Source organism: Lucilia sericata, unplaced genomic scaffold (genome assembly GCF_015586225.1).
Source record: "Lucilia sericata isolate MDLA Ls3-8-SP2 unplaced genomic scaffold, ASM1558622v1 Contig001813F_arrow, whole genome shotgun sequence".
Classification (NCBI taxonomy): domain Eukaryota; kingdom Metazoa; phylum Arthropoda; class Insecta; order Diptera; family Calliphoridae; genus Lucilia; species Lucilia sericata.
The window spans coordinates 60,146-72,536 of NW_023995711.1; the positions used below are offsets into that span (position 1 = coordinate 60,146).

At 38.6% G+C, this 12,391-nt stretch overlaps 2 protein-coding genes across 2 annotated transcripts; both read right to left on the bottom strand.

The window, feature by feature from the left end:
- Positions 1-176: 176 nt before the first annotated feature.
- LOC119612718 (uncharacterized protein KIAA1841 homolog) lies at positions 177-5,217 on the bottom strand. Its single transcript, XM_037968568.1, has 7 exons — positions 4,403-5,217; positions 4,034-4,334; positions 3,657-3,928; positions 3,210-3,591; positions 2,933-3,155; positions 905-1,136; positions 177-842 (listed from the first exon to the last, which is right to left on the bottom strand). The coding sequence occupies exons 1-7, from the start codon at positions 5,179-5,181 to the stop codon at positions 506-508; spliced, it is 2,526 nt and encodes an 841-aa protein (XP_037824496.1). The 5' UTR covers positions 5,182-5,217; the 3' UTR covers positions 177-505.
- A 577-nt stretch (positions 5,218-5,794) lies between these two features.
- Positions 5,795-8,396, bottom strand: LOC119612717 (prolyl endopeptidase-like). Its single transcript, XM_037968567.1, has one exon. The coding sequence runs from the start codon at positions 8,340-8,342 to the stop codon at positions 6,069-6,071; it is 2,274 nt and encodes a 757-aa protein (XP_037824495.1). The 5' UTR covers positions 8,343-8,396; the 3' UTR covers positions 5,795-6,068.
- Between the last annotated feature and the right edge of the window lie 3,995 nt (positions 8,397-12,391).

Below are 12,391 nucleotides of genomic sequence, written 5' to 3' on the forward strand. Positions count from 1 at the left end.
TAGTTATTGGTAAAACCTTAAAAATTGTGCTCCTTTTGAACTTTGGTTTTCTTCAATTACAATAGCAATTTAATTGAAACAAAATTATTATTTAAAATGAACAAAATTAGTTTGTAATGAAACAAAGAACAAAAAAATTTCATTAAGTTTAAAGTAAAAATAAAATGAATACAAAAAGCAATTAATGTGTTAAGATTGTAAAGAAGAGAAAAAGTATGTAAAAATTCAATAATTTTATGGTTTAAATCGATTTATAAATATCATAATACACAAACTAAAAGAAGCAATTTGTACGTTTTTAAATAATTGTTTGAAATTTGCAAAGTCCTGCAAGACACTTATACAATGAATAATACTAAATTTCTGTAAGTTACTTTTAAATTTTTTATTTAATTTGTAAAAGACTAAACAACTAACATTTGTATTATCTAAAAGTATGCCTTTAGTTAATATAGAGTTGTGAAGATTCCATACTTAGCAATCTATCATAAATTAAAAGCAATTATTATTGTCCACTATTATCGACTTTCTTTCGTGAACCTTTAATATTCAATGCAATATTATTACTATTAATGCTGCCCATTTGAGCACTTGCAGACGTACTGCCACCTAAAGTATACAGGCGTTGTTTCAGCTGCTCCTTCCATTCTTGTTCCAATTTAACATAAGTACCACCCAAAGGTCGATTCTGTTGACTAACACCTAAATCTGAGCCAGTTTTCTTTTGAACCATAGTCATGACTTGTTTCATTACTTTTTCCTCAAACTCTCTCTGATGGTCCTGATTACTGCGTGCCGATAACTCACCAGACCAATAACGCCCAGGATTTTCAATGGGTTTACTTATTAGTGAATTAAAAGAAAGCTAAATTAAATTGTATTGCATATTTCCTTAGTTCTTTACCTTTTTCTATTCTGTTTTTTGTGGTAAGTTTTATTTGGCGCAAATGTTTTGCTATCCGATGACTCACATCCATCACTACTGCTGGTAGAAAAACTGTCGTTATAAGACGCCATTCCAAATTTTGATATGCGTATGTTATCCAAAGTATCTGTACTCTCTGTTTCCGTACTGGAATCGGCAAAGAATTTCGATGAAGCAGGTCTTACACGTCTAGCCAAACGTGATGTTGATTCTATCGAAAAATGGGGGGAGGGAAGAAGCAGAGAGAAGTGCAAGAAGGGACTTACGGACGGACGGACGGACGGACGGACGGACGGACGGACGGACGGACGGACGGACGGACGGACGGACGGACGGACGGACGGACGGACGACGGACGGACGGACGGACGGACGGGACGGACGGACGGACGACGGACGGACGGACGGACGGACGGACGGACGGACGGACGACGGACGGACGGACGGACGGACGGACGACGGACGGACGGACGGACGGACGGACGGACGGACGGACGGACGGGACGGACGGAGGACGGACGGACGGACGGACGGACGGACGGACGGACGACGGACGGACGGACGGACGGACGAGGACGGACGGACGGACGGACGGACGGACGGACGGACGGACGGACGACGGACGGACGGACGGACGGACGGACGGAGGACGGACGGACGGACGGACGGACGGACGGACGAGGACGGACGGACGGACGGAGACGGACGGACGGACGGACGGACGGACGACGGACGGACGGACGGACGGACGGACGGACGGACGGACGGACGGACGGACGACGGACGGACGGACGGACGACGGACGGACGGACGGACGGACGGACGACGGACGGACGGACGGACGGACGGACGGACGGACGGACGGACGGACGGACGGACGGACGGACGGACGGACGGACGGACGGACGGACGGACGACGGACGGACGGACGGACGGACGGACGGACGGACGGACGGACGGACGGACGGACGGACGGACGGACGGACGGACGGACGGACGGAACGGACGGACGGACGGACACGGACGGACGGACGGACGGACGACGGACGGACGGACGGACGGACGGACGGACGGACGGACGGACGGACGGACGGACGGACGGACGGACGGACGGACGGACGGACGGACGGAGGACGGACGGACGGACGGACGGACGGACGGACGGAGGGACGGACGGACGGACGGACGGACGACGGACGGACGGACGGACGGACGGACGGACGGACGGACGGACGGACGGAGACGGACGGACGGACGGACGACGGACGGACGACGGACGGACGGACGGACGGACGGACGGACGGACGGACGGACGGACGGACGGACGGACGGACGGACGGACGGACGGACGGACGGACGGACGGACGGATAGGACGGACGGACGGACGGACGGACGGACGGACGGACGGACGGACGGACGGACGGACGGACGGACGGACGGACGGACGGACGGACGGACTGACGGACGGACGGACGGACGGACGGACGGACGGACGGACGGACGGACGGACGGACGGACGGACGGACGGACGGACGGACGGACGGACGGACGGACGGACGGACGGACGGACGGACGGACGGACGGACGACGGACGGACGGACGGACGGACGGACGTACGGACGGACGGACGGACGGACGGACGGACGGACGGACGGACGGACGGAGGACGGACGGACGGACGGACGGACGGACGGACGGACGGACGGACGGACTGACGGACGGACGGACGGACGGACGGACGGACGGACGGACGGACGGACGGACGGACGGACGGACGGACGGACGGACGGACGGACGGACGGACTTACGGCCGTACGTACTTTACGTACGGACTTACGGACTTACTTACTTCGTACGTACTTTACTTACTGACTTACTTACTTACTTACTACTTACTTACTACTTACTTACTTACTTACTTACTACTTACTTTACTTACTTACTTACTTACTTATTAGTCACTAATACAACACTAGTAGTCATACTTAATGTCCAACCTTAACTTACCATCTGGATTCAAAACCGGCAACAAACCCTGACGACAACGTTGAGGCATCAACGATATACCCATCCATCTGTGTTCAATTTCTCCATTAGCCAATAAGTCTTGCATACGATGTGGAGGGCAATCACCTAAGGCTTTACCCTCAATAGCTAACTGCACTATAGATAATATAGAACGTTCACGATCAGTTTCTACTAAAACGCTATGTTCACGAAACTGACAGCCCTAAAGTAAAAGAAATTTTAAAATATTGAAAATGAAATTAAAATCATAACTTACATGAGGACCCGGTAAGGTTTCATAACGAAAAGCCTGTTGGCCACAACAAGCATAACGACCAGCTGGACCTGTAGTACGACCCTCGGCAACAGGACCGAGAAAGCTAGGTGATTCGGGATGATAACGACACCAAGACATCTGATAAACCGGAAAGTACATTTCACACAGACAGCAGTACAAATAATGAGCATGACCCCATAGTTTCCAATAGACCAAACGCCACGATTTAACCTCTTTAAATAGTTGGGCTATATAGTAATTCAAATCCCATGAAGATTCGCGCACATGATGACTAACAATTTGACCCCAACGATTTAAACGTACATTACCTGGTATACACTGTATATAGGACTTCATGGTATTGGTTAAACATTTTTGACATCTATTTAAGATTTATGATTTAATTAGTATTCATTTTATTTTAAATATAAAATGGCCGATATATACTTTGCACATTTAAATAAACCCGATAAACTATAGTAATGACCCCTTAAAGCTTCCGTTTCTGGTTCGAAAAGACTCAAGATAAGTTTGGTCCATAAACGCGGCAATAAACGATCCTTTTTATCACACACCATTTCCAATTCAACATTAGTGAACATGGCAGCCATGCGGGTGATTATGGTATCATTTAAACAGGAGAGATTGGTAGAAACTCGTACCACTTCACCCAAGCGGGAGTGACAAAAGCTTAAGCAATCCATAAGCAAGGGTTCCATCTAAAATATATGTATATTGGTTTTAATAATTATAAATTTAGAGACTTTACTCCGTAATCAGTATCTAAAATATTCGTATATTCGTATTCGAACTATGTATTATACCTGTAAAAAACTAGCTGAAACTAATATGGGAACCACATTATTAACATTTAAATTTGGTGCCATATCATTGTTAGGATCTACACTAGACGTGCTGCTAGTGGCATTCTCCGATTTTACCCATTTCATAAGCCATTCGAAGATTTGTATGTCACAGTGTACCGATATATCCATATCCTCGAGCTTTTGACCGGCAGTAACATCGGCAAAGTAACCCATCTTGCTGACGAGCAAACTCTGAGGACACATGAAATCCTTAGAAGTATTTTTCACCTCATCACAAACATGTATAACAACTTCCGGACTTAAAGAGAAATACAAGTGGCAGTTTTTTGCGCAAAATATATGTATTTATAATATTATAATACTTACTCCTTTTTGGTGGCATTAACCACTGTCGAGGACTTTAGTTGTGTTACACTTGTTTTAGCTTTTACTTTAGTGGCGGAATCCTTGTTTGCAGCGCATTCTGACTCATTTGTTTCTTCGCCAGGCATAACAGATGATTGGGCTGTAACATTTTTGATATCTTTGCCTTCTCTTTGTTGTTTGGGTTTCAAACGACTAGTGTAATTAGCTGGCAGTGGCACTGGACAAATAAAAGGTAAAACTGCATCCAAAATGCCCTCATTTAAAACATAATCCAATTTTTCATTTAATTTCGGATGCAAACCTCCTTCTGCATTTTTACTTGATACTTTTGAAGTTGTTGTTAAGGTAGAGGCACGTCGTAAAGGACGTGTAACTTCAACACCCACGGCGCCCACATTATTCTCACCTATTTCCTCAGCCGGTAAACGTACATGGCGATTAAAACCATATAAATCATTTACTAAACGATTTTGAGATAATTTATGAAAATCTATAGGACTTTGTGTACCATAGGTTTTAGGACGAGCCGTGGTCAAACCGGTCGCACCATTAGACGATTTTGTCGTTTGAAAATGTTCCTTATGTTGTCTTTGTTGTTCTTCACTATTGTGGGAAATCATGTCATTAACATGACACGACAAATTTAAAAAATCCAAAAATTCATTTAAATTTATTGACTTATCCGTTATATCTGCACTGGCATTGGAATTTGTATTGGATGTAGTCGAGTTTAATGAGAACTCCGAGTTGTTTTTTAAGGAATTTTTACGTGAGGACATAATTACAGGAGGTTTATAATAGGATGTTTTAATATTTTTTTGAATCCTTTTCAACTTTATCCTTAATATTTATTGGTTCAAAGTGTTGCGGGAATATTATTTTAAAAAATAACAAACTTCCGTTACCTAGTAACGGTCTTCAAGCTAAACTGTTAATATGCACCATAAAAAGGTGCTTCTCCCCTCGGGGACCATTGTGATTCTCTTTGTAAAGTGTGAAGATCCAAAGATTGAGAAACAAAACGCTAGAAAAAACAAATAAAGAGGATAACGGAATACAAGTTGTATAATACAACCAAGTCGAAGAAGAGAGTTCTTTAGACATTCACACCTATTCTACATTCTACGTTTACGCATTCAGTTACGTAACGATCGAAAAAAGGTATTCCAAAAAAACTGAATCGTAAGAAAAATAAAAAGCAATTCCATTTCGTTTCAATGCTTTACGATTGTGTGTATTGTGCATTACGATCGTAGTTACGCTTTTCTAAGTTGTTGTTTATTTGGCGGATAGTCGAATCGAAATGCAGAATACAATAGTTGCCAAACGAAGAAAATTTCGATTCGAATTGAAATGCAGAATAGGGGAGATTAAATCCAAACGCAAATTTAATTTTCTTTTAGCTGTTATGAAATGCATTTATTTATTTAATAATTTGTAACGTTATACAATAGATATAAAAAGTTTTATTATTATCATGCACTAACAAAGTGTTTGTTTTTATATATAGAAAGAGCTATAATAGATTTGAATACGATTTCATTTATATCTACGTATGAATGAATATTAGTTTAACAATATTTTAAATGTTCTATTTATAAAAGATGGCGCTAGATTGTTGTGATATACCAACTTTGTTAATACACATTGGCTTGGTTTATTTCCTTTAAATATTAACATTTTCAACCTTAAGACTTTTAAGCATAAACGTAAGAACATCGGTGGCCTCCTCGATGCGCTTCGATGTTGGCTTGCCAGCACCATGACCAGCTTTACTATAGACACGCAATAAAATGGGATTCTTTTGATGTTCAGAATTGCGAACAGCCTCCTGTAGAGCGGCAGTGAATTTCAATGAATGCAAAGGACTAACACGATCATCATGATCGGCAGTTAGTATTAAAGTAGCAGGATATTCCTCTTCAGGCGACTTCGGTGTATGAACATTGTGTAGTGGCGAATATTTCAAAAGATTCTCGAAATGTTCCTTTTCATCGGGATTACCGTAGTCCGAACACCAGGCATGGCCAATGGTGAATTTGTGGAAACGTAACATATCCAAAACACCTACTTGAGCTACAGCAGCACCAAAGAGATCGGGTCGTTGATTTATGCAAGCACCCACTAGCAGACCACCATTGGAGCCACCTTGTATAACCAAACGATCTTTGGTAGTATAGTTATTGGCCATTAAATATTCAGCAGCAGTTTGGAAATCATCAAATACATTTTGTTTATTCAACAAACGGCCGGCATTATGCCATTTTTCACCATATTCGCCACCACCACGTAAATTGGGATAGGCCAGTACGCCATCGAACGAGTCAATGAACATAAGACCAGAAATACTAAAGGAAGGCTGCATACTGATATTGAAACCACCATAGCCGTATAAAAGGCAAGGTCTTGGCTTGATGACATCGGTATTTTTGTAGATTATAAACATAGGCACTTTCGTGCCATCCTTGCTCTTGTAAAATACTTGTTCCACCTTGTATTTGGCAGCCGAAAAGTTTTCCAAATTCAATTTAATTTCACGCAATACCTTTGGCTTGAAATCGTTCCACTTAAAGTCATAATGATATATGGTTCCCGGATTAAGGAAAGATGAAAAATTGTAAAAAACTTCCGAATATTTCTTATCGCCTGAGAAGGACATTACCGTACCAATGTCCAACTCAAATTTACTAATCAATTTGCCGTCCTTTAAAGAATTCACTTGTAAGGCACTCTTGACGTCTTGTATATAACACAATACAAGTTTGTCATCATCCACACAACGGGCCCAATCCAAAACATCAGTTTCATGCTCGGCCACTAAGGTTTCCCATTTTTCTTCAGCATAATCATCAAAATCTATGGCAATAATACGATAATTGGGAGCATTTTTGTTCGTTCTAAAGAAAACCTTTGAACCCAAATTTGTAACATATTGGTAATCGGACTCAAATTTCTCTACAATTTTATTAACTTTCAGTTTGCCGGTAATTTCACCAGCCTCTTCTAGATTAGCATAGTAGAGTATGTTATCGCGACAGTCTTTAACTATGGGCATTATAAGGTATTTGCCACAATCCGAAACTTCAGATTGTATGCGCCACGTTGGCTCTTCGGGAAACTCTGCTATCAGTATATCTTTCTCTTGAGGTTGTCCCAAATAATGGTAGTAAAGCTTTTGAAATTCATTTTGTTTGGTTTCCGAACCATCTGTTTTTCCCTCTTGTCCAGGATAACGACCGTAGAAGAAACCTTTGTTGTCTTTGGTCCAAGATATGTCAGAAAACTTTACCTTTTCCAAGACCTCATCCAAATCTTTGCCGGTTTCTACATTGCGCACATAAATCTTAACCCAATCTGAGCCACTTTCACTCAAGCCATATGCCATATATTTGCCATCTTCCGAAAATGATTTTTGAGCCAAAGCTATAGTGCCATCTGTCGACAAAGCGTTAGGATCGAAAAATAAGCGCGGCTCTCCGTCCAACTTGTCCTGTTGGTATAAAACACTCTGGTTTTGCAAGCCGGTATTCTTGTAGAAATAATAGTAATCACCATGTTTCGTGGGGCAACCATATTTTTCGTAATTCCACAATTTCGACAACTTCTCATTGATTTTCTTCCAAGCCTCAAAATTTTCCAAAAAAGGCTGACTAATTTCATTTTGCAAATCGACATATTTCTTTGTCTCTTCCGAATCAGGGTCTTCTAGCCAACGATAGACGTCTTTGATTTCGACGCCGTGTAATTTTTCCACATAGCTCTCATCTTTGCGAGGAGTTGGATAATCGATGGCAGCATTTGTTTTCGTAGTTTCTCCGGTCATTTCAAGCACTTTTCTAGTGGATACTAAACGTTTTGTGGAAGATGAAATTTGCTGACAACACTTTACAATTTGCAATTGTTTTTTAGACAATGCAAGAGAATGAAAAACAATTCTCATTGTGTAACGAAAAGAGACCTGCTCCGAACAGAGCCCAGGCGGCTGACACTAAAAATATCGGCGGCGGCTTAAAATCGACTGTAAGCCGGCTAAGTATCAAATACGCTTAATTTACAAATTTCCAAAGATTTTATATAAAAACGGAATCCGGGAGATAAAAACGTGGGATTTTGTGTATAATTTATAACAATAAAATAGAGCAAGCACAAAAGTTGTGTGAGAAATTATGCAGGGATGGAAAAAAATAAAAAAATTTAACTCTCTATAAAAGATACAAAAACAATTTAAAGCTTATCGTCGTTCATTTAAAAAATAAGTGTCTGGTACTTTTTTCAAATTCGGGCCTTTAGGGAATAAACGGGTAAAAACTGTATTTTGGAACTTTTTGCTCCCCATGTATCTTTTAAGCCAGGGAACATCAAAAAATATTTTTGACTCCTTTATAACTTGACGAAAAAATAAAAATATGAATTTAGTACTTTTTGGATATTCGAACGTATAAGGGGTGAAAATTGTACCTATTTTTGGTACTTTTTTCATAGAACATTGTTTTTGGTTTTTTAACTTAGGGCGGGTTTTTCAGATAAAGATAATCTACATTCTTTGTTTAAACCTAGTTTAATATATGTTTTGTGTTTTTCAGTAAACAGTAACGTTACTTATTATCTTAGTTTTACTGAGTGTTATTGGCCAATTAAACTTAAGTTATAAGTGAGAAGACACAATTAATAAAAACAATAAAACACTGATTTCGGAAGAATAAAAACTTAATATTTTAAGTAAATTGCAATTTTCCGATTCGTTTTGTTTTATTTACTATTGTTTTAAATGTTTATTTAACATTTTTCCAAAAATTTTCATTTTACAAAAGTATTATTTGCAAAAAACAGCTGTTCATTGTTTATATTTTTGAGTGAAAAGTTGGCAATACTAACAAAGTTAACTGAACTTAAATCCATAACTGAAAAACACAATCATCGGTTAAAGTCCGCCTACATTTGTTCCGAGTTTAATCTAACAGCAAGTTAAGCCTAGTTTAACTGAGTAGTAAGAAACCCGCCCTTAAACATATGAATACATAATAACGGGCTCCCAATACGATGTTGCAACTTTTTGGAATAAAATTTTTATTTCGTTAATGGGGAGGAAAAAAGTACCAAAAGGGGTAAAAGCGGGATATTTGATTTTATTCAAACATAATTATCCAATTTATATACAATTTTTAGATTTAGAAACACTAAATATGCTAATGGGGTGTAATTTGGAACACCGGTACCAAGTGATATTTTTTGGTACTTTTTCATTCTCCAACTGGTACTTTTTGAGTTTTCTATGATATTGAAATCGAAACATGAAATTAATAAAGAGATTTTTCGGTACTTTTTCGTTCTACACAGTTACCTTTTTGAATTTTCTTTAAAATTAAACATAGAAACATGAAATTAAGCATGTAGAGCCCGGAGTAAATGAGAATCTATAAAAGGGACTTATTGGTACTTTATCGTTCTTCGACTGGTACTTTTTTGAGTTTTCTATTAAATTGAACCTAGAAACATGTAATTAAAGGAAAAGGTATTTTACTTTTTTGTTCTTCAAAAGGAACTTTTCGAATTTTCTATGATATTGAACCTAGAAACATGAAATTAGGTATGTAGAGCCCGGATTAAGTGAGAACCTTTAAAAGGGGACTTTTTGGTTCTTCAAAAGGTACTTTTTGAATTATCTATAATATTGAACCCAGAAACATGAATTTAAGCATGTAGAGCCCGGAGGAAGTGAGAATATATAAAAGGGAACTTTTTGGTACTTTTGTGTTTTTATAATAATAATAATAAAAAAACATAAAATTGGATACCCAGCTCCCTGATTGTATAAAAATCTCTATGAGAGGAATTTCTGGTGAAAATTAAACATGCAATATCCTGATTAAATGAAAATCTATAAAAGTCATTGTCTCGTACTTTTTCGTTCTTCAACAGCTTTTTTTAATTTTCTGTAATATTGACACTAGAGTCATAAAATCAAACTTATAGGGTCTTTATTTAAAGGGGACTTTCACAGATTTTAAATATTGAACCTAGAATCAAGTATATTTATTTTAATATTTATTTTATTCAATTACGATGAGGATAATCTATATAATAAAATTTTGAATAATCTACATACATGATTAATTTCAAATTTCTGGGTTTAATATTATAGCAAACTCAAAAATTACCAGTTAAAGAATGAAAAAAGTATCAAAAAGTTCCCGTTTATATGTTCTTACTTAATCCGGGCTCTACATGCTTAATTTCATATTTCTACGCCAAAAATTGGACTCCTTCGACCATAATTATCGATTTTATTGACAGGAAACAAAAGGCCCTATATACAAAAACATTTAAATATTAAAGGTAAAAAGTCCAATTTATCCATTTTATATACGCCATTGTCAACTATCATAACAAATGATAAGTTTTACTATTAAACAATTTGTTTATTTACTTCAAATAAATCGCGTTGATTGAAACAAACTTTTCTATATAAATAGTTTTTTGGTTCTCCTGTAAAATGTTAAATAGGGCAGTTTGCGTTTTAGGTGACGATATATATAAGTTAATAAACCAAAAGTACCAGACATCTGACCGCTTACTTTTTTACTGAACGACGATAAGCTTTAAAACTGTTTTTGTATCTTTTCTAGTTTAGGAGATATGAGGTTACCGAATTTATCCTTTTTTACCCCCTAAACATTCCAATTTTGTAGTATACATATGTCGTAAAAAAGCAAATTTCGGAAGTGGTCATATAGATATATGAAGTTTGAAAATTAGATTAATATGAACGTCAGCGTTATTTTGGGAATAGGGACTTCAATGAGGAATTGGGTCAATTATGGACCAAGATCTCCATAATTTAGTAGTTTTTTAATTCTACCATTATTTATATTGGCGGACCGATCCTCATAATTTTAGGCTTCATAAATATAGTTTTCGGTTCCTAAAAAAGTTTTTTTTCGTCGAATTCTATTATTAAATTTTTGTGCGTTTTAGTAATTTTCCTGAAGAATATCTCATATGGGTTTAGGGTGAATTATGCTTCGATTGTCATAAAATTTGATAGACATATTTTCGTTTCAACAAAACTTATTGTATTATGGTATATTATGTCCGTAAAAAACGTTTAAAATCAATTATTGAAGGTGATCTTATATAGGGGCAGGGTTAATTATGGCCTATAAAGATTTCGATTGATATAAAACTCGATCATGTTATATTTTATTGCTACACTGGCATTTTTATGTTAGTTATTGCACGTTAAAATCATTTTCTGTGCGACCTTACAACAAACCTGCAAACAAATCAACTGTAATAAGCGTCAACAGTAGTATTACATCATTACAACTATTTGTTTCTCTTCCGTGCATCCAGGGTGAACCAAAATTCAACAAATTCCCATTTAGTTTTTGTAAAATAAATGGGAAAATATTTAATAGATGAGTTGAGACAAGGTTTCAACTATCGAAAAGAGGAGAACTGCGTTGACGCTAAGAAATAAGGGAAAAGTCTTCGTTTTATTACCGGAACCTTGGATCGTTCCTTATCTTTTGCACAAAATGCGCTTAAGAGACAACCATCAGCTGAACACCGTGGAAAACCAAAGAAAACATCTCCAACAAGGGATAATCGCATAATTACTATGGAAAAAACCCTTTCATCTCTTCCAGAGCCATTTTCTGCAGATATTGGTAACGTAATTTCTTCCCGAACGGCTTGTTGAAGACTATACAATTGCCAATTTACATGGTAGAATAGCCAGAAGAATTCCTTTGCTTCCACCAAAAAATTAAAGATACGGCTACTTTCGCCAGAATTTATTAAAATTGTTCCGGACCAGAGAGTGAATAAAAAATGGGGTAATATCGTATGTACTGATGAAACTAAAATTAATTTGTTCGGAAATGGCTTGGCTAGGAACGTACAATGTCCCAAAGGTAAGAATTCCATGTTCGTTTTACTAAGAAGACGGTCAAACACGGCGAAGGCAACATAATGCTTTAGGGCTAT